Source organism: Astatotilapia calliptera, chromosome 2 (assembly GCF_900246225.1).
Source record: "Astatotilapia calliptera chromosome 2, fAstCal1.2, whole genome shotgun sequence".
NCBI classification, from domain to species: domain Eukaryota; kingdom Metazoa; phylum Chordata; class Actinopteri; order Cichliformes; family Cichlidae; genus Astatotilapia; species Astatotilapia calliptera.
Window position 1 is genome coordinate 30,113,976 of NC_039303.1, and position 21,160 is coordinate 30,135,135.

General features: G+C 41.0%; 1 protein-coding gene across 37 annotated transcripts in view; it reads left to right on the top strand.

The window, feature by feature from the left end:
• Positions 1–21,160, top strand: part of LOC113036849 (protocadherin gamma-C5-like) — a 276,532-nt gene that overhangs the window by 205,896 nt on the left and 49,476 nt on the right. Inside the window, exons 1-2 of one of the 37 annotated variants that reach the window (XM_026193511.1) lie at positions 6,409–7,991; positions 10,957–12,163. The exons of 33 other annotated variants lie outside the window; for them this stretch is intronic. In XM_026193511.1, coding sequence (XP_026049296.1) covers positions 6,784–7,991; positions 10,957–12,163 — 2,415 coding nt within the window. In that variant the 5' untranslated portion in view covers positions 6,409–6,783. Of the gene's footprint in view, positions 1–144; positions 3,107–6,408; positions 7,992–9,439; positions 12,164–12,371; positions 14,934–21,160 lie in introns of those variants that run through there. 3 more of the 37 variants (XM_026193679.1, XM_026193501.1, XM_026193538.1) reach the window with 3 other exon arrangements.

Below are 21,160 nucleotides of genomic sequence, written 5' to 3' on the forward strand. Positions count from 1 at the left end.
TGGTAGTCAGAACGTGCTGATAATGGACCCCAGTTCTACAGGAACGATGCAGCGGATACAGAGTGAAAAGAGCATCCTGGATGAACCAGACTCTCCTCTAGAGGTTAGACTCTTTAAATTCTGATAAACCTATACAATACTATTCCCCGCTGTTTTTACTACCTGTCCAAGTAATTTCAGTACCTTGGATAGCGAAGGGATTATCGCTTTTATTATTGTGTATCTTTTTTTTCCCTAATCCTTGTCCTATTTTGCTTACACTTCAGTTGAGTAGTTTCGTATTGAATTAATATTTTATCAATAAGGGAACTCGTTGTCTAATTTAGTATTATCTTATTTGTAATTAAAACGGAATCATTAATGTGTTTTGTCTGGTATTTTCGCTAAAATTTATAGGTGTAGTGTTAGAGAGACTTTTAAATCCTGAAAATTGCACTTTCGAGTTTTGAACTCAGTGGGCCGCTGTTGACCAGCGTCAGCATTTTTTTAAATTATTTGAAACACGGCACATCCTCCGTCCTCTCAAAGAGCGAAGGACTCGTGTGCATGCGGAATACACTGTAGTGTATAAGGTAGAAGGCACGAATAATCTTCATGGAATAACCATATCGTTGGATTTTAATTCATCAAAACTTAGCTGTACATTTAATTTTTGCTCTGTAACGCGGATTGCGAAACAAAGAGAGAACATTAGTTCTGTTCAACGGATGTGCTTAACAGAACAATGAAAGGGCAAGTACTGTTGTTTTTCTTGGTCGTCTTTCCTCGTTTTGTGTTCGGCCAGGTCAGCTACTCTATCCCCGAGGAAATGGCGAAAGGCTCTTTAGTCGGTTATATAGCTCAGGATTTGGGTTTAGATGTTAAACGATTACAAGCCGGCAGAGCTCGTATCCACACCGGAGACAATGCAGAGTATCTTCAGCTTAACAAGGAAAAGGGACTACTCGTCATCAAAGAAAAAATAGACCGCGAGGCTCTCTGTGGCCAGACGACGCCTTGTGCTTTACATTTTCAAATTGCTTTAGAAAATCCAATAGAAATATTTCCCGTCACTGTAGTAATCACAGACATTAATGACAACGCTCCCGTATTTGAAAGGGAAGAGAGGCGCTTTGAAATCAGCGAGTCTGCAGTCGTCGGTTCTAAATTCATGCTAGAAAAAGCAATAGATCCAGATATAGGATTAAATGGTCTTCAGAGCTATACATTGAAGCCCAACGACAATTTTATACTTAAAATGAACAGTCAGTCTGATGGTGGTAAAAAGGTCGAGATGATTTTACAGAAGTCTCTAGACAGAGAGAAGCAGGAGTATGCATCATTGCTGTTAACAGCTGTTGATGGAGGAGAGCCTCAAAGGTCTGGGACTATGCAGATTCATATTACAGTGTTAGACGCTAATGATAACGCCCCTGTTTTTACACAAACCGTTTACAAAGCTGAAATCAAAGAGAACTCAGTCAACGGGACAGTCATTACCAAAGTGAGCGCCTCCGATGCAGATAAAGGCTCTAATGGGGAGGTTAGCTACGTAATTGGAAATAGCATGAGGGGCCTTTCAAATGTATTCGTCATTACGGAAGACGGGCATCTTGTACTAAATGCCCCTCTTGATTATGAAAAAGCCCAAAAGTATGAGATTTACGTAGAGGCAGTGGACAGAGGAGGACTGTCTGATTCGAGCAAAGTCATTATTGATGTAGGAGACATTAATGACAACAGTCCAGTTATAAAAATAATATCGTCGTCAATTTCAATAGGAGAAAATTCGCCTTCGGGCACAGTGGTAGCTGTAATGAGTGTTAATGATCCTGATTCCGACGTAAATGGTAAAGTCGAGTGTACGATTAATAAAAACACACCATTTGCAATTACTTCTACATCCAGTAATTTTTACAGCATTATAACAGACAGTGATTTAGACAGAGAGAGAGCCTCTGAGTATAATATAACTGTGACCTGCACTGATGAGGGAGTGCCCTCCCTCTCCAGCAGCGTCACTCTCACCTTACAGATCTCAGACGTTAATGATAACGCACCTGTCTTTGAGAGGAGCTCATATGAGGCCTACATTGTAGAAAACAACACACCAGGTCTCTCTATATTCACAGTCAAAGCCACCGACGCTGACTGGAACCAGAATGCCCGTGTTTCTTACATACTGGAGGACTCCTCCGTTAACGGAGTGCCAGTCTCCTCATATGTGTCCGTTAGTGCTGATAGTGGAGTCATCCATGCAGTGCGCTCTTTTGACTACGAGCAGATCAAAGACTTCCACTTCCGCATAAGAGCACAGGATGGAGGCTCTCCTCCACTCAGCAGCAACGTGACTGTGAAAATAATGATCCAAGACCAGAACGACAACCCCCCTCAGGTTCTGTACCCAGTCCAGACTGGTGGCTCTCTGGTGGCTGAAATGGTGCCTCGTTCAGCAGATGTGGGCTATCTGGTGACTAAAGTGGTGGCTGTTGATGTGGACTCTGGACAGAATGCCTGGCTCTCCTATAAACTGCAGAAAGCCACAGACAGGGCGCTGTTTGAAGTGGGCTTACAGAATGGAGAAATCAGAACTATCCGCCAAGTCACTGATAAAGATGCTGTCAAACAAAGACTGACTGTTATAGTGGAGGACAACGGGCAGCTCTCTCGTTCTGCTACAGTCGTTGTTAACGTGGCGGTGGCGGACAGCTTCCCTGAAGTGCTGTCGGAGTTCACTGAGTTGACCCACGACAAGGAGTACAATAACAACCTGACTTTTTACTTAGTCTTGGCTCTGGCTGTAGTTTCCTTCCTCTTCATCACGTGTTTAGTGGTTATTATATCAGTCAAAATCTACAGGTGGAGACAGTCTCGCATCCTGTATCACTCCAACCTGCCTGTCATTCCATATTATCCACCACGTTACTCAGACACTTTGGGCACAGGGACTCTGCCACACGTGTACAATTACGAGGTGTGTAGGACGACTGACTCCAGAAAGAGTGACTGTAAGTTCGGCAGAGCTGGTAGTCAGAACGTGCTGATAATGGACCCCAGTTCTACAGGAACGATGCAGCGGATACAGAGTGAAAAGAGCATCCTGGATGAACCAGACTCTCCTCTAGAGGTTAGAATTAATATTACATCACAAACGACGCAATATAACTTGTTATTTTCGTTAGTCTTTTTTTCAGCACCTTGGAGAGCAACATGTATAAGTATATCATTTAGTTTACGTATTTAACGTGATTTGAGGCTCGTTTTCAACTTTTGTGGGATTTGTCTTGTATTTTAGACAGTTTTTATAAAACAAAAATGTTATACACAACATTTAAAATTGAGTGACTTTCTGGGTATTCACGCTTTTGTTATATGTCATCATTTCTCCTGTAATTTTGCTTTTTGAACTCAATGGGCCGCTGTTGCCTTCTTTGTTGCAGTTGTGGTATATTTTCTGCTGAGCCGCCTCTCCTTTTCGGTGTATTAGAGAAAAACGGCAGGACCGACCGCATTGTCTTCGTTTGTCAGGCGGATATGCACAAAGGCGACGCAAATTTTAACAATTTTCCTTCCGTTCTGAGGATTGTTTTTCTTCGTATTAATTGTGATTGTCTGTCTGCCATCCAAATGGATTTTTAGGAATCTTTCTTTTAATCTTAACGACCCACATACACAAAATGAGACGGCAAGTACAGCTGTTTATTTTACTTCTGGTTGTTTGTGATGCTTTCGGGCAGGTCAGTTACTCTGTTCCGGAGGAAATGGCGAAAGGTACCTTAGTTGGAAATATAGCTCTGGATTTAGGCTTAGATGTTAAAAGGCTAAAGCTGGGCAACGCTCGTGTTTATTCCGGTGATAGCAGAGAATACGTCGAGTTAAACGCCGAGAGAGGAGTCCTTCTAATCAGAGAGCGAATAGACAGAGAGGCGTTATGCGGTGACACGACGCCGTGCGCTGTGCATTTTCAGATTGTGTTAGAAAATCCTATGGAGTTTTACAGTGTTACAGTTGAAATAACAGATATTAATGATAATCCGCCAACGTTTGAAAAAAATGAAATTAAATTCATCATTAGTGAGTCTGCTGTTGTTGGGGCTATATTTGATTTAGAAAGAGCTGTCGATTTGGATGTGGGTACAAACACTCTCCAAAGTTATGTCCTCAAACCAAGCGATAATTTTATGCTTAAATTGCACAACCAAGCTGACGGCACAAAAAATGTTGAAATGGTCTTACAAAAGCCCTTGGACAGAGAGAAAAATGATTTCATTGCGTTAGTGTTGACCGCTGTAGATGGAGGAGAGCCACAGATGTCAGGAACAATGCAGATTTTTATCTCAGTGTTAGATGCCAATGACAACGCACCCGTTTTTACGCAGCAGGTATACAAAGGCACTGTATCCGAAAATGCTACAAAAGGCACAACTGTGACTTCTGTTCGTGCTTCAGATGCTGATCATGGATTGAATGGCAAAATAACATATTCAATCACAAATACTTTGGATGACGTCAGACATATGTTTGAAATAAACGATGAAAACGGTGAAGTTAAATTGATTGGGCGGTTGGATTATGAAAAGAAAAGACATTTCCAAATCAATGTACGGGCAAGGGATAACGGAGGACTCACTGATTCTTGCAAAGTTATTGTCGATGTCGTTGATATAAATGACAATGAACCAACGATTAAAATTATGTCTAAATCAACAATTATATCAGAGAGTGCAAAGCCCAACACAGTTGTTACAATGATTAACATTCAAGACCCAGACTCAGATGAATATGGTAAAGTTCAATGTTTTATAAGTGATAATATTCCTTTCGTGTTGAAATCCACATCTAGTAATTTCTATACCTTAGTAACAGACAGTGATTTAGACAGAGAGAGAGCCTCTGAGTATAACATCACTGTGACCTGCTCTGATGAGGGAGTGCCCTCCCTCTCCAGCAGCGTCACTCTCACCTTACAGATCTCAGACGTTAATGATAACGCACCTGTTTTTGAGAGGAGCTCATATGAGGCCTACATTGTAGAAAACAATACACCAAGTCTCTCTATATTCACAGTCAAAGCAACAGACGCTGACTGGAACCAGAACGCCCGTGTTTCTTACATACTGGAGGACTCCTCCGTTAACGGAGTGCCAGTCTCCTCGTATGTGTCCGTTAGTGCTGATAGTGGAGTCATCCATGCAGTGCGCTCTTTTGACTACGAGCAGATCAAAGATTTCCACTTCCGCGTAAGAGCGCAGGATGGAGGCTCTCCTCCACTCAGCAGCAACGTGACTGTGAAAGTAATGATCCGGGACCAGAACGACAACCCCCCTCAGGTTCTGTACCCAGTTCAGACTGGTGGCTCTCTGGTGGCTGAAATGGTGCCTCGTTCAGCAGATGTGGGCTATCTGGTGACTAAAGTGGTGGCTGTTGATGTGGACTCTGGACAGAATGCCTGGCTCTCCTATAAACTGCAGAAAGCCACAGACAGGGCGCTGTTTGAAGTGGGCTTACAGAATGGAGAAATCAGAACTATCCGCCAAGTCACTGATAAAGATGCTGTCAAACAAAGACTGACTGTTATAGTGGAGGACAACGGACAGCCCTCTCGTTCTGCTACAGTCGTTGTTAACGTGGCGGTGGCGGACAGCTTCCCTGAAGTGCTGTCGGAGTTCACTGAGTTGACCCACGACAAGGAGTACAATGACAACCTGACTTTTTACTTAGTCTTGGCTCTGGCTGTAGTTTCCTTCCTCTTCATCACGTGTTTAGTGGTTATTATATCAGTCAAAATCTACAGGTGGAGACAGTCTCGCATCCTGTATCACTCCAACCTGCCTGTCATTCCATATTATCCACCACGTTACTCAGACACTTTGGGCACAGGGACTCTGCCACATGTGTACAACTACGAGGTGTGCAGGACGACTGACTCCAGAAAGAGTGACTGTAAGTTCGGCAGAGCTGGTAGTCAGAACGTGCTGATAATGGACCCCAGTTCTACAGGAACGATGCAGCGGATACAGAGTGAAAAGAGCATCCTGGATGAACCAGACTCTCCTCTGGAGGTTGGTTATTTTAGTTTCATTTCCGTAGCAAATGCAGGCCCGTTTTAATATGTAACGTGGTTGTGATTCTTTTTCCGTCTTCAGTCAGAACCATGGATAGAGATTACCTTTGTAACTTATTTCATAGATTTAACCTAAGGAGATTTTCGTTTTCATTTAAATTGTTTGTTGTTGTTTTTTATTTTGTTTGTTTGTTTTTAATGTCCAGCCTTTATATTGTTTCTAGTTCTCGGTATTGATTGTAATTTCAGGTATACAGAGTTTTATTGATGGAAACATATTATTCTCGCCTATTCTCACTCTAGGTTCAAAACATCTTTCAGTATTTGAAAACATTCTCATTTCTATCTCAATCACCTGTTCAAAATAGGCTCGCTCATTGCTCTTTCTTATTTAATGGAGATGGATTTCCTCATTCTAAGTTTTTTTTTTATCGTATTAAAATCAGTCCTTATACAGCAATTTCATTTCTACCTAAACATTACTCTTCAGTTTTCATGAGTAATTCTTATGTATTTTTTACTTTGAACTCAGAGGGACGCTGTTGACCAGGATGTATCAGTTCGTCGCTGATGTGTAGTAGTACCTCCCATCATCTCCTTCTATTTTGTCGAGAAGCACAGCTCAGAGATTCAATAAAAAACCGTTTGTGGGAATGTAACCGAACGCAGATACATAAACCTTGGGCTTTCTGTTACGGATTTCTGTTCAGTTAACGTGAATCGGGACAAAGGGTTTACATATGGATATTTTGATGATGGCAGGAGTAACAGCGAGACGGCAAGTACTATTGTTCATTTCGGTCCTCTCCCTCAGTGCAGCTGTCGGACAGGTCAGCTACTCTATTCCTGAGGAAATGGCGAAAGGCTCTTTCGTTGGTAACATAGCTCAGGATTTAGGTTTAGACATCCAAAGACTGAAATCCGGCAGGGCTCGGGTTTTTACTCGAGACAACACAGCTTACATCGAGCTAAACAGCGAAAGGGGAATTCTCCTACTTAAAGAAAGGATAGACAGGGAGGCGCTGTGTGGACAAATGACGCCTTGCGCTTTACATTTTCAGATTTTATTAGAAAATCCGATGGAATTTTATAGTGTCACTGTTGAAATCACAGATATAAATGACAATCCTCCGACTTTCATCACGAACGAGGCACATTTTAATATAAGCGAATCTGCGCTGAGTGGCACAGCATTCGTTTTAGATCGGGCGACCGATCTTGATGTGGGCGAAAATAGTTTAAAAGCATATGCTCTTAAACCAAGTGATATATTTTCTCTGAAAATAAATAATCAGGGACAGGGTAGTAAAAACGTGGAGATGGTTCTGAATGCACCGCTGGACAGAGAGAAAAATGAACACCTACGTTTGGTTCTGACGGCGGTGGATGGTGGCGAGCCGCGGATGACGGGAACGATGCAGATTCACATTAATGTTTTAGACGCTAATGACAATGCTCCCGTTTTTACACAGCCCGTTTATAAAGCATTTATAAAGGAAAATGCACCAGTCGGAACTGTTGTAGGGACAGTTACTGCAACTGATGCAGATGACGGGTCTAATGGTAGAATAACTTATTCAATTTCAGCTATGCTAGATCATGCCTATGGTATTTTTGAAATCAATAAAAGAAGCGGTGAAGTCACTTTGATTGGAAAGGTTGACTATGAGAAAACCAGAACTTTTCAGATTAATATTCGAGCGAGTGATGACGGAGGTTTAAGTGGTTCATGCAAATTAATAGCTGATGTAATAGACACGAATGACAACCGCCCCGACATTCATATCATGTCTAAATCAAATGTTATATCAGAAGATGCGAAGCCTAACACCGTTGTAACAATGATAAATGTAGAAGATGCAGATTCATCTGAAAATGGAAAAGTGCAATGCGACATCAATGACAGTAATAGTTTCATATTGAAGTCAGTTTCAGAAAAATTCTATAGTTTGATGACAGACAGTGATTTAGACAGAGAGAGAGCCTCTGAGTATAACATCACTGTGACCTGCTCTGATGAGGGAGTGCCCTCCCTCTCCAGCAGTGTCACTCTCACCTTACAGATCTCAGACGTTAATGATAACGCACCTGTCTTTGAGAGGAGCTCATATGAGGCCTACATTGTAGAAAACAACACACCAGGTCTCTCTATATTCACAGTCAAAGCCACCGACGCTGACTGGAACCAGAATGCCCGTGTTTCTTACATACTGGAGGACTCCTCCGTTAACGGAGTGCCAGTCTCCTCATATGTGTCCGTTAGTGCTGATAGTGGAGTCATCCATGCAGTGCGCTCTTTTGACTACGAGCAGATCAAAGATTTCCACTTCCGCGTAAGAGCGCAGGATGGAGGCTCTCCTCCACTCAGCAGCAACGTGACTGTGAAAGTAATGATCCGGGACCAGAACGACAACCCCCCTCAGGTTCTGTACCCAGTCCAGACTGGTGGCTCTCTGGTGGCTGAAATGGTGCCTCGTTCAGCAGATGTGGGTTATCTGGTGACGAAAGTGGTGGCTGTTGATGTGGACTCTGGACAGAATGCCTGGCTCTCCTATAAACTGCAGAAAGCCACAGACAGGGCGCTGTTTGAAGTGGGCTTACAGAATGGAGAAATCAGAACTATCCGCCAAGTCACTGATAAAGATGCTGTCAAACAAAGACTGACCGTTATAGTGGAGGACAACGGGCAGCCCTCTCGTTCAGCTACAGTCGTTGTTAACGTGGCGGTGGCGGACAGCTTCCCTGAAGTGCTGTCGGAGTTCACTGAGTTGACACACGACAAGGAGTACAATGACAACCTGACTTTTTACTTAGTCTTGGCTCTGGCTGTAGTTTCCTTCCTCTTCATCACGTGTTTAGTGGTTATTATATCAGTCAAAATCTACAGGTGGAGACAGTCTCGCATCCTGTATCACTCCAACCTCCCTGTCATTCCATATTATCCACCACGTTACTCAGACACTTTGGGGACAGGGACTCTGCCCCATGTGTACAATTACGAGGTGTGCAGGACGACTGACTCCAGAAAGAGTGACTGTAAGTTCGGCAGAGCTGGTAGTCAGAACGTGCTGATAATGGACCCCAGTTCTACAGGAACAATGCAGCGGATACAGAGTGAAAAGAGCATCCTGGATGAACCAGACTCTCCTCTGGAGGTTAGAATTTTCCAACCATTCAAAATTAATGTTAAGAAGTTAATGCTTGACATCTTATTTTCAGCACCTCGGACAGCGACACGATCTTTTTTTCATAAAATAATTTACATTTCAAATTATTTAAATGATTATTTCATGCAACCAATACAGCTCGGGGAATTCCCTTCACACAATCATGTATTTCAAATATCTGAATTACTTTGAGTAATATTTTTGAAACGTAAACTCTTTGAATGCTTCCCATATACTAAACGATTAGTTTTCATCTTTAGTATATACATATGATATTTCATGTTGAACATTTAAAATGCAATGATAGTTCATGAACTCAAAGTGCCGCTGTTGCCCAGTCTGTGTCAGATTTAACGCAGACATTTGTACCTCCCATCATGGCTTTATTTTAGAGAGAGAAAGAGGGAGAAGCAGCCCTCGTCGTCTACAGTTTACTGGACACAGGACGTCATATCTCTTCTATATTTTGGGAATATGATTTAAAATCAGCTTTAACCTCTTCATTTGGGATAAAAAAAAATCATCGCATCCATACATGCTTGTCATCGGGATATCGTCAGAGAGAACAATGGGAGGGCAAGTACTGTTGTTTTTCTCGGTCTTCTCTCTCAGCTCGGTACTCGGACAGGTCAGCTACTCTATTCCTGAAGAAATGTCGAAAGGCTCTCTAGTTGGAAACATGGCAAAAGATTTCGGCTTAGATGTTAGACGATTAAAATCGGGTAAAGCTCGTATTTTCTCCCCTGACACCGATGATTATATTGAGCTGAATAACGATAGAGGAGTCCTCCTCATCAAGAATAGGATCGACAGAGAGGCGCTCTGTGGGCAAACAACGCCTTGCGCTTTGCATTTTCAAATTATACTAGAAAATCCAATGGAATTTTACAGTGTGACAGTTGAGATAACAGATATTAACGATAACCCGCCGTCCTTTGAAAAGAATGACGTCAAATTTAAAATTAGCGAATCCGCCCTCCGTGGGGCTAAATTCATTTTAGATCGTGCTGTCGACCCTGATGTAGGCTTAAATGGACTGCAAACCTATGAACTTGAACCGTCAGAGAATTTTGTGGTTAAATTGCATGACCAAGCAGATGAGACAAAAAACGTTGAAATGATCTTAGACAAACCGCTTGACAGGGAAAAACATGAATATTTGTCTCTGATACTGACGGCGCTGGATGGGGGAGAGCCGCAGATGACAGGAACAATGCAGATTCTAATCACTGTTTTAGATGCTAATGACAATTCTCCTGTCTTTACGCAGCCAATTTATAAAGCTTCGATAAGAGAAAATTCGGCAGTCGGAACTACTGTAATGAGAGTTACAGCAACAGATGCGGATCATGGGTCTAACGGTAGAATAACTTATTCAATTTCCAGTATATTAGACAATGCCCGTGGTTTATTTGAAGTAAACGGTGAAAGTGGTGAAATTCGGCTTATAGGAAATGTTGACTATGAAAAAGCTCGAACATTTCAGATAAACATTCGTGCAAGTGATGACGGAGGACTAGTTGACTCGTGTAAAGTGAAGATTGACGTGATTGATATGAATGACAATAAACCTGATATTCATATCATGTCTAAATCGAATGTAATAACAGAAGACGCAAAGCCCGGTACTACGGTCACAATGATTCATGCTAAGGATGCAGATTCAGGTGAAAATGGAAAGGTCCAGTGCACAATGAATGAAAATATTCCTTTTGTGATGAAGTCTACAACCAGTGATTTCTATAGTTTGATGACAGACAGTGATTTAGACAGAGAGAGAGCCTCTGAGTATAATATCACCGTGACCTGCTCTGATGAGGGAGTGCCCTCCCTCTCCAGCAGCGTCACTCTCACCTTACAGATCTCAGACGTTAATGATAACGCACCTGTCTTTGAGAGGAGCTCATATGAGGCCTACATTGTAGAAAACAACACACCAGGTCTCTCTATATTCACAGTCAAAGCCACGGACGCTGACTGGAACCAGAACGCCCGTGTTTCTTACATACTAGAGGACTCCTCCGTTAACGGAGTGCCAGTCTCCTCATATGTGTCCGTTAGTGCTGATAGTGGAGTCATCCATGCAGTGCGCTCTTTTGACTACGAGCAGATCAAAGATTTCCACTTCCGCGTAAGAGCGCAGGATGGAGGCTCTCCTCCACTCAGCAGCAACGTGACTGTGAAAGTAATGATCCGGGACCAGAACGACAACCCCCCTCAGGTTCTGTACCCAGTCCAGACTGGTGGCTCTCTGGTGGCTGAAATGGTACCTCGTTCAGCAGATGTGGGCTATCTGGTGACTAAAGTGGTGGCTGTTGATGTGGACTCTGGACAGAATGCCTGGCTCTCCTATAAACTGCAGAAAGCCACAGACAGGGCGCTGTTTGAAGTGGGCTTACAGAATGGAGAAATCAGAACTATCCGCCAAGTCACTGATAAAGATGCTGTCAAACAAAGACTGACTGTTATAGTGGAGGACAACGGGCAGCCCTCTCGTTCAGCTACAGTCGTTGTTAACGTGGCGGTGGCGGACAGCTTCCCTGAAGTGCTGTCGGAGTTCACTGAGTTGACCCACGACAAGGAGTACAATGACAACCTGACTTTTTACTTAGTCTTGGCTCTGGCTGTAGTTTCCTTCCTCTTCATCACGTGTTTAGTGGTTATTATATCAGTCAAAATCTACAGGTGGAGACAGTCTCGCATCCTGTATCACTCCAACCTCCCTGTCATTCCATATTATCCACCACGTTACTCAGACACTTTGGGGACAGGGACTCTGCCACATGTGTACAATTACGAGGTGTGCAGGACGACTGACTCCAGAAAGAGTGACTGTAAGTTCGGCAGAGCTGGTAGTCAGAACGTGCTGATAATGGACCCCAGTTCTACAGGAACGATGCAGCGGATACAGAGTGAAAAGAGCATCCTGGATGAACCAGACTCTCCTCTGGAGGTTAGAATTATTATTACAATACTTTATATAATGTCCAGTACCTTGGACAGAGACACAACATCCGTCCGTCTGTCTGTCTGTCTGTCTGTCTGTCTGTCTGTCTATCTATCTATCTATCTATCTATTTCTGCATTTCCCTTTTATGTCCCTAAGTGCCGCTGTTGGGTAGTATCAGTAAAATCAGAGCTTTTTTTCTAGTCGAGGTCCTCCCTCGCCATTCTGTTGCTTTATTCGGAGCTAGACTGACAAACCACACTCCCCGTACTCAGTTGTTAACTTGTGACCAAATATTTGGTCCGTTTTCCCACCGTGTTTTTTTTTCTCTTTTCCTCATTCAGATATTGTGAACAATTTCGTCACTATGGGTGTTTTTTGTTATTTCGCCGAAAAGAAAATTGTTTCATTGTTGCCGCTGCTTGTCTGCATCTGCGTCGCAGAAATGGCTGTCGGTCAGGTCCGTTATTCTATACCAGAGGAGATGGCGACGGGCTCTGTTGTCGGGAATATAATTCAAGATCTAGGTTTGGATATTAAGCGATTGAAATCTGGGCGTGCTAGGATATTTACCGAGGACGACAGTGAGTACATTGGTCTGAATTCAGAAAAGGGGACTTTAGTAGTGGCTAAAAGGATAGACAGGGAAGAATTATGCAAGCAAGTGTCTCCGTGCTCTCTTCATTTCCAAATAATCCTTGAAAATCCAATGGAGCTACACAGAATCGATGTAGAGATTTTAGATATCAATGACAACGCTCCGTATTTTTCCAAGAAGGAATACAATTTCCAGGTTATTGAATCTGCCTCACCGGGGGCTCGTTATTCCTTAGAGAGTGCCAGTGACCCTGATGTAGCAATGAACACCATTCAAACGTACAAACTCAACCCTTCAGATAATTTCAAACTGAACGTTGTATCTCTTCCCGATGGTACAAAATATATTGAAATGGTTCTTCACACATCGCTTGATAGAGAAAAACAAGAAGAGCATAAATTAACTCTGACAGCATTTGATGGAGGTAATCCTCAGAAATCGGGTTCAGTCAAAATAAACGTCATTGTTCTGGATGCTAACGACAATGCGCCAGTATTCAGCCAGTCCGTTTACAGGGTTACCGTTCCTGAAAACGCACCGAAGGGCGCCGTTATTTTAAGAGTCAGTGCCTCTGATAATGATAAGGGAACAAATGAAGAGATAACATTTTCGTTCTCACAGCATACCAGCAGTGCATCTTCCCTGTTTATTATAGACCCCCACAGCGGAGAAATAAGTGTAACTGGTGTTTTAGATTATGAAAAAGCTAAACATTATGAAATAAACATTGAAGCCACGGACAAAGGGGGCCTTACAGACACAAGCAAGGTGCTAATTGAAGTGACCGACCTAAATGATAATGCCCCTATAATTAGCATCATTTCCCTCTCCAATGCAATGCCAGAAGATTCCCCTCTAAATACCGTCATAGCAATGATCAATATTAAAGATTTGGACTCGGGTAAAAATAGTCATGTTAGGTGTTATATTAGCCAAGATTTGCCTTTCAAAATCAAGTCCTCCGCACCTAATTTCTATAGTCTGATATCTGACGATATTTTGGATCGTGAAACAGTACCAGAATATAATATAACTATTACAGCAGTAGATGAGGGTTCCCCGCCTTTTTCCACAAACAAGAGTATTAATTTAAGAATATCGGACGTAAATGACCACGCACCAACGTTCCCGCAACAGTTTTTGACCGCTTTCGTCAATGAAAATAATTCACCTGGTATGTCACTCCTCACCGTCAAAGCCAGCGACATGGACTATGGAAGCAATGCGCGCATTTCGTATTTTCTTGAGGATAGTCAGCTGAATGGGATGTCAGCTTCTGCTTATTTTTCAGTGAATGTAGAGCGGGGGGAGATAGTTGCTGTGCGCTCCTTCGACTATGAGCAAACAAAAGAGTTCCATATTCGCGTAAAAGCGCAAGATGGAGGCTCTCCTCCACTCAGCAGCAACGTGACTGTGAAAATAATGATCCAGGACCAAAACGACAACCCCCCTCAGGTTCTGTACCCAGTCCAGACAGGTGGCTCTCTGGTGGCTGAAATGGTGCCTCGTTCAGCAGATGTGGGCTATCTGGTGACGAAAGTGGTGGCTGTTGATGTGGACTCTGGACAGAATGCCTGGCTCTCCTACAAACTGCAGAAAGCCACAGACAGGGCGCTGTTTGAAGTGGGCTTACAGAATGGAGAAATCAGAACTATCCGCCAAGTCACTGATAAAGATGCTGTAAAGCAAAGACTGACTGTTATAGTGGAGGACAACGGGCAGCCCTCTCGTTCTGCTACAGTCATTGTTAACGTGGCGGTGGCGGACAGCTTCCCTGAAGTGCTGTCGGAGTTCACTGAGTTGACGCACGACAAGGAGTACAATGACAACCTGACTTTTTACTTAGTCTTGGCTCTGGCTGTAGTTTCCTTCCTCTTCATCACGTGTTTAGTGGTTATTATATCAGTCAGAATCTACAGGTGGAGACGCGAGAGGTTGTTTTATAAATCCAGCGGGAATCTTCCTGTTATTCCATACTATCCTCCCCTTTACGCAGACGTAAGCGGCACCGGTACGCTGAAGCAGGGGTTCAGTTATGAGGTCTATGGTACTACTGACTCTCGAATGAGTGATGTGAAGAACTCCCGACCCTTCAGCCAAAGCACTATGAGTATTGACCAAAGTGCTACCAGGACAGTTCAAAGGCATAAAACCGAGTCAGAGAATATACCCACGGAGGTGAGGTCATAAATTCCTGAAAATCTATATTCACACACACACACACACACACACACACACACACACACACACACACACACACACACACATATATATATATATATATATATATATATATATATATATATATATATATATATATATATATATACACACACACACACACACACACATTAGTTAGGTCACTGATCAGTCATTATTTTTATTATCTCATACTGTATTTATATCATCAAGTCTACTCAGTTTCAGTCCTTACTGTTCCAAAAGTAGTCTGCAGGTATCTATCTAAGTTAAGATTATAGACAGTTGTTCAGGGGTATAAAAATTAAAAAATGCAATAGGATGGTTCAGAAAATGTGAATTTAAAACTATACTGAATAAATTAGTTCATTAGTTCCCACCACAACTTACTATTTAGACATGCTTAACGGTGGATTTTTTTTTCTTTTCTTTTTTTTCTTGACTGGTATAGTCTACAAGCCTAAACAGATACTTTTCAGTTATTTTGAAAATGAATCAGCATTTTTTGTTACTGCACATTCTCTTATGCTGATTCATGCTCGGTACAAAGGGTGTACTTTTGTCTTTGCTTTATGACACTACAGTCATCTTGTTGAATTAGTATTTCCATCTTGTTTTCATTGTTTCTTTATCATATTAATTATTTGTTAAATTTGTCATATAGTAGTGCTGGCAAATGTTTGCCTCATCTTGCAGTGAAACTTGATGTTATGTGCTGACGAAACACATAACAATGTGCTTTCCATGTTGAGACCTCTTACTCTGAAAAATGCAAAGAGGAGTTATAATGTGCTGTATGGCTATCAGAGATAGTCTTCTTACTATCTTGCCATAGTAAAATAAAAATAATTCAGGGCTTCATCCCTGCTAAAGCTTTGCTACAGATTGCTCTCACTGCGAAAAACACAACCATGCAGTGGACTACTTTTCAGTGACCTAGTTCCCTTCATAACAGTTTACAGGCGTGGGTTTTGGGCTGCACATGTTACAGCAGCAGTTGTGGTTGCAATACAAAAGCCAGGGTGGAATTCCTCTTGAATATAACAAAGTTAGTTCATTCAATTCAATAAATATGATCAAAGAATGATACAGTGTTTTGGGGTTTAACTGTTTAAAATGTACTGCAGGTGTAAAGGGAACAGTCACAATTTATCCTAAGGAGGTTGAGAGGAGATGGAGAGAAAGAGAGAGGCAGGAGGGGGAAGGGAAGAAGCACGTGGTAACCGGCACAGTCTCATCATCCTCTGTGCAGCATTTGTGTTTGTGAAGCACAGCAGCCATTTTGGTCTGCAGCCCTCTTTGTCTGCTGTAAAAAGGTGAAAATAGAAAACTGAAACTATTATGTCAGGCTACATTTAAGTGCACTGTAAGTAACACAGACAGAGAGACTGAAGTATGTAGAAAAAATAAGTAGAAAACCAGCAAAACCATAAAGCTAGAGATAAATGTTGTATAACAAACAACTAGAGGCTGAATCTGACTGAACAACAAATGCAGTTACACAGGACAACTGAACTAAATTATATTGAAATCTAATTAATCTGTAATTAATTATTCAGTATCTTGTGAGCATTACATAGCAACTGAGTGGATTTTCTTCTTTCCACATCATCCTCTGTAAGTTTTTTTTTTTTTTAATATGAAAGCTCTGTGCTGTTTTGGCACAAATAACCCTGTTATTATTGCAGCGCCTGTCATGAGAAAAATAATAACTGACTTTTCTTTTTTCCACATTTGGTGAAAATTAGACTTCACTTTAGATGTAAGGTTCATAGTGCTTTTTTTTAAATATTCTGGTTATTGCATGAGTGGTGACTTACTATTGGCATAACGTAATTAAAGATAATCCTTCAGCAGTTCTGTTTGTTTCATGTTCTCCACTTTTGAATGAAAGTTGTGGATCTTTATTGTCTGGTGTCTATAGTCTGTTTTGTTTTAAATATATATTGTTATTTATATATACTTATATCTTGAGGTCAGGGTTTGTGCATATAAAAATCCAAGTTCAAAAATCTCAAACCATGAGGTTAATTGTGTTAACCCACATACCCTCTGGAAGCAGTCTGCCATTATTATACGCCTACATCTGTGTCTGCTTTACCTGTTTTTAACTGTCTTTACTCCATTATGTCTTTCCTGTTTATGCTGGTGGCATTTTTTACTGACTGCCATAAATTCTTTTGTCTCCTTAGGGGTCAAAGCTCACAGAAATGTCTTTGCAACCACTTAAATCATTCAACGAGTTTTATACCATTTACTAAATCCGTATGTTCTTTTATCCTTCTCCTTTTTAAGAACCCTCCCTTGAAGCTGCCATCAGCCATTTTAGAACCTTCAAACCTACACAAACCCTTGGTTATTACTTTGTTAAACTTCCTACTAGCCACAAAACTTTAATCACATGCAGAAGCTCTTGGTTCCCACAGATCTAAACTGTTTCTATGTGTCCCGACTTCCTTGCCAGGCTGTCTGGTGAGCAGCTGTGTGCTCATGTTTATGCCTCTGGGGGCTATCAACACATTGTGTGTTGTCTTTGAAGATGAGGATGTATATATTTAAGTCCCCTGTTGTATTTTTTTTACAGTATTGGCCAGATAGCTGAGATATTGGGGACTTATAAGTATGTCATAATATCCTTTGGGCAGACAGTGTAATATATTGAACATGATACTAACAGGGAAAAGATAAAAGCTACAGATCTCTCAAAAATAACGCTTAAAAAACCCAGTGTGGTCTGTCCCTGTGGGAGAGTTCATTTATTGCTTCATGGAAGTATACACCTTTAAAATTTGCAGTATATGGGTAAGAAATTTGAGAAAATATATTAAAAAGCAAGCACACATAAAGTGTACATATATTTATTTTAACCATTCAAATTTAATTATTAACTTAAGTTAAAGTGGTGTGAAATTGTAGCTGGATGCCACTCTTTATCAGTTATTCTGTCTACAGCACTCTTTCATTTTCCTCCTGATCTCGTTTTCTGCATCCCTCCCCTCCCCCTCTCCAGCTGCACCACTCTGCTGCAGAGAGAGGAAAAAAAGACACACAGAGAAAGGGAGAGGAAGATTGCTAAATGTAGGACATTTTGTCCAGTCTATAAAAAGGAATAACAAACCATTGGGTGTCTTTTCATCTCTGTGTTTGGCTGCTATGTTTGTGACAAGAAGAAAAATCTCTTTTGTCCCACTTTTCTGCCAATTGCCAAGAGATTTGTTTGTACCCAGCAGTCTATAAATGTCTGCTTTATCTGAACATGTTATGAGTGTGAATGTGCACGTGTGTGAGAGCATCATTTCCCATCTCCTCTTCTGCTGGCTATTCATCCTCCATATTGTTTTTTCTAGCTCCTTTTTTTGCTATCCCTGTTAGGCTGCAGGAAGCAGGGTGGGATGCAAGTAAAGGAGGTGGGATGTGTTACCATAGCAACAAGCTGACTCACGGGCAGGACTGTACCATTTTTTATGATGCCACAGGGGTTCAGCAGCAGATGTACCCTCTGGTACTTACTGGCTTTTTAGATTTGTGGCTAGAATGAGGAAAGGAAACACCCCTGTTATGGGAAAATAGGTGCAGCATCCTCAGACCTTGGGTGGCTAATGATGGAGAAAGGGGAGGGAGATTGGGCTGTCATGGCTGTTTGTGATATTTTTTCTAATCTGTGCTACCCTGTGTGTTTTCTCACAACCCGTTTCAGCAAAATGTTGTCTCTGATGACTGTAATTCAACTGTGAATGACCCACTGAATGACCTGATTTCTATTTTATTTTTTTTTTGTATGGCTTTTTAAAAGGAACAACAGCATTTTGGTGTCCTTTTGTCATTTCTTTGTGCACTGGCTGAGCTGTTTTGTGTTTCTAAGCAACACTGATCATGTATTACTTCCTGAAATGTGTTCATATGCATAAATGGCAAGGTTATATAATGTACAGTTTAATGTATAATCCCAGTGTAATGAAAAGCAGTTTATGCTTTGCTTTGTCTTAGAAGCTCAGAGCTCCCCCACTAAGATACTCATCACACATGTCAGATGTGACAAACATGGGGCACAGTGCAAAGAATCTCATTAATATGGCATGGATTTAGCTCGCCATCGCCTTGAGGCCCTCTGCTGTTGTTATGGGGGTAGTGGCAGTTTTTCCACCAGTGCAGTGGTGTGATTTGATTCCTTTGACCTATTATCCCTCAGTAATGATCACACTGGTGTTCCTATTTGGGCTAAAATGGTTGTTGTAGTATCCAAGCATGTATGTGCTTCTGTTGAAAGAGGTTAGCTGATTGTTTTACCTGTAAATTGTTTCATGAATACTGATCAAAATGGATATTTTAGCTAAAACTGCTGTGACAATGGTCTGTTTACTGTTATTACATATCCAACAGAGATTATTTTTATGTTATATCACCTGATTTATTTTCTGTTTTTTACAATAGTATCATCTGTTTTGGTTTTGATTTTTGTTAAACTAACAATATATATATACTTTAAGATTGTATCTGTGAATATCCCTTCTCTCTCCTTCACTTTCATACTCACATTGGATCTTTTTATTAATACATACTTCAGACTCTGAGTATTAGATTGACACCATGTTCCAGTCTTTTATCATTTAAGGTTACAGCCTCCTTAATGCTTAATACTGTTTGAAAATACGGCACTTATTTTTATACATTTTTAAGATGGTATGAGGAAAACTTGTATCATGCTTTGTATTTGTTTTCTTTTTTCTGTCTTTTGATGTTTGGTACAGTACATTGTGATGAGCATTTAATCATATCATTACTTCCCGTGTAGAAATTTAATAGTTTGTGCACACACAGAGCAGATAACACAGTCTATCTGAATAAATAGTTATTACACTGTTATTCACTGCACATCATTATAACACCAGTTTATAGTTAGTTAGTTAGTACGATTAGTACTTTATGACTCACCACACAATCTTTTCACCCTGTTTTTTTTGTTTTTTTTGTTTTGTTTTTTTGTAATGGTAAGTATGCTGGTTACCGTTCTCCCCACAGCCAAACTCTGGATAAAGACACCAGTCTAACTGATATCTTGTCTCTCTTGTTTTTCTCTTTCATGTTTTCTTTCCACTCATTGCGCTGCGCTGTTCCTGTTTCCTACCTCAATCCTGTCAAATCATGACTCACCAAATAAGGTAAGAAATATTTTTTATTCTTCTTGTACACTATTGCCATCAAAGACATACATCAGTGCAAATTATTCTGATTAAACAAGCAGGACAGAGTACTGATGCACTCACACAGGCACATCTTTTCAATCACATACAAAAACAGACTTTAAACACAAAATGTAACAATAACTTATTTTGCTGCAGTGTCCAAACACCACATAAGCAGATAATCATTCTTTGTTTGTTTGTTTTTGGGGGTTTTTAGAAGCAACACATCTCTTTGCATACCTCACAAAACATTTACCTCCACTGATTCAATCAGGCATCCATGGATGTGGCTTTTGTGACATCTGAGCACGTGTGACAGTGTGACTGGTTTATTGCTTAAGTAGGTTATCAATAAAACATAATTTGATTGTTGACTGGGGGCAAACACTTAATTACATTAATGCGCTCATAATTTAAGATCTCACTATAGATTAGTAAGCCATCAGCTCCGTTATAGATTTTAAAGGCCTCAAAGTGTTTTACATTTAAATAGGATATTTGTGTAAGCTCAGTATCGCTCACTGTAAACAAGTTAATTTGGTTTAAGGAATGTATTAGCAGGGAAGACCAGCTGCTACAGATCTCATGCCAGAATGAAGGTGCACGGATTATGCTGTCCAGTACCAAGAACTTTAGTTACTGGATTGATACTCTGGACCATCAACCACTATATAAATAAGAAACCATTGCATCATAGTGATTAAATAGGATATTGCAATCCAAATGATGAAGTATAGCTCAAGTAATAGGACAATAACCTACTAATGATAGCAATGTCTGTCTGTTTAGAATGATCAATTATCACTAGCTTGTTTTCAGTATTCTATTACCAGAAATTCACTCAAACTTAGTTAGGAGATATCAAAATAAAGATCAATAAACTGTTCTGCTGATTCATGAGGTGTCCTGTTTATGTTGCATTACACAGATAGGTATGGCTTTTATCAAGCCTGCCTTATCCTCCTAGGACCTGGCGTCCACATATTTGGACAACACATTTTGGGTTATTTAGACCAAAATACT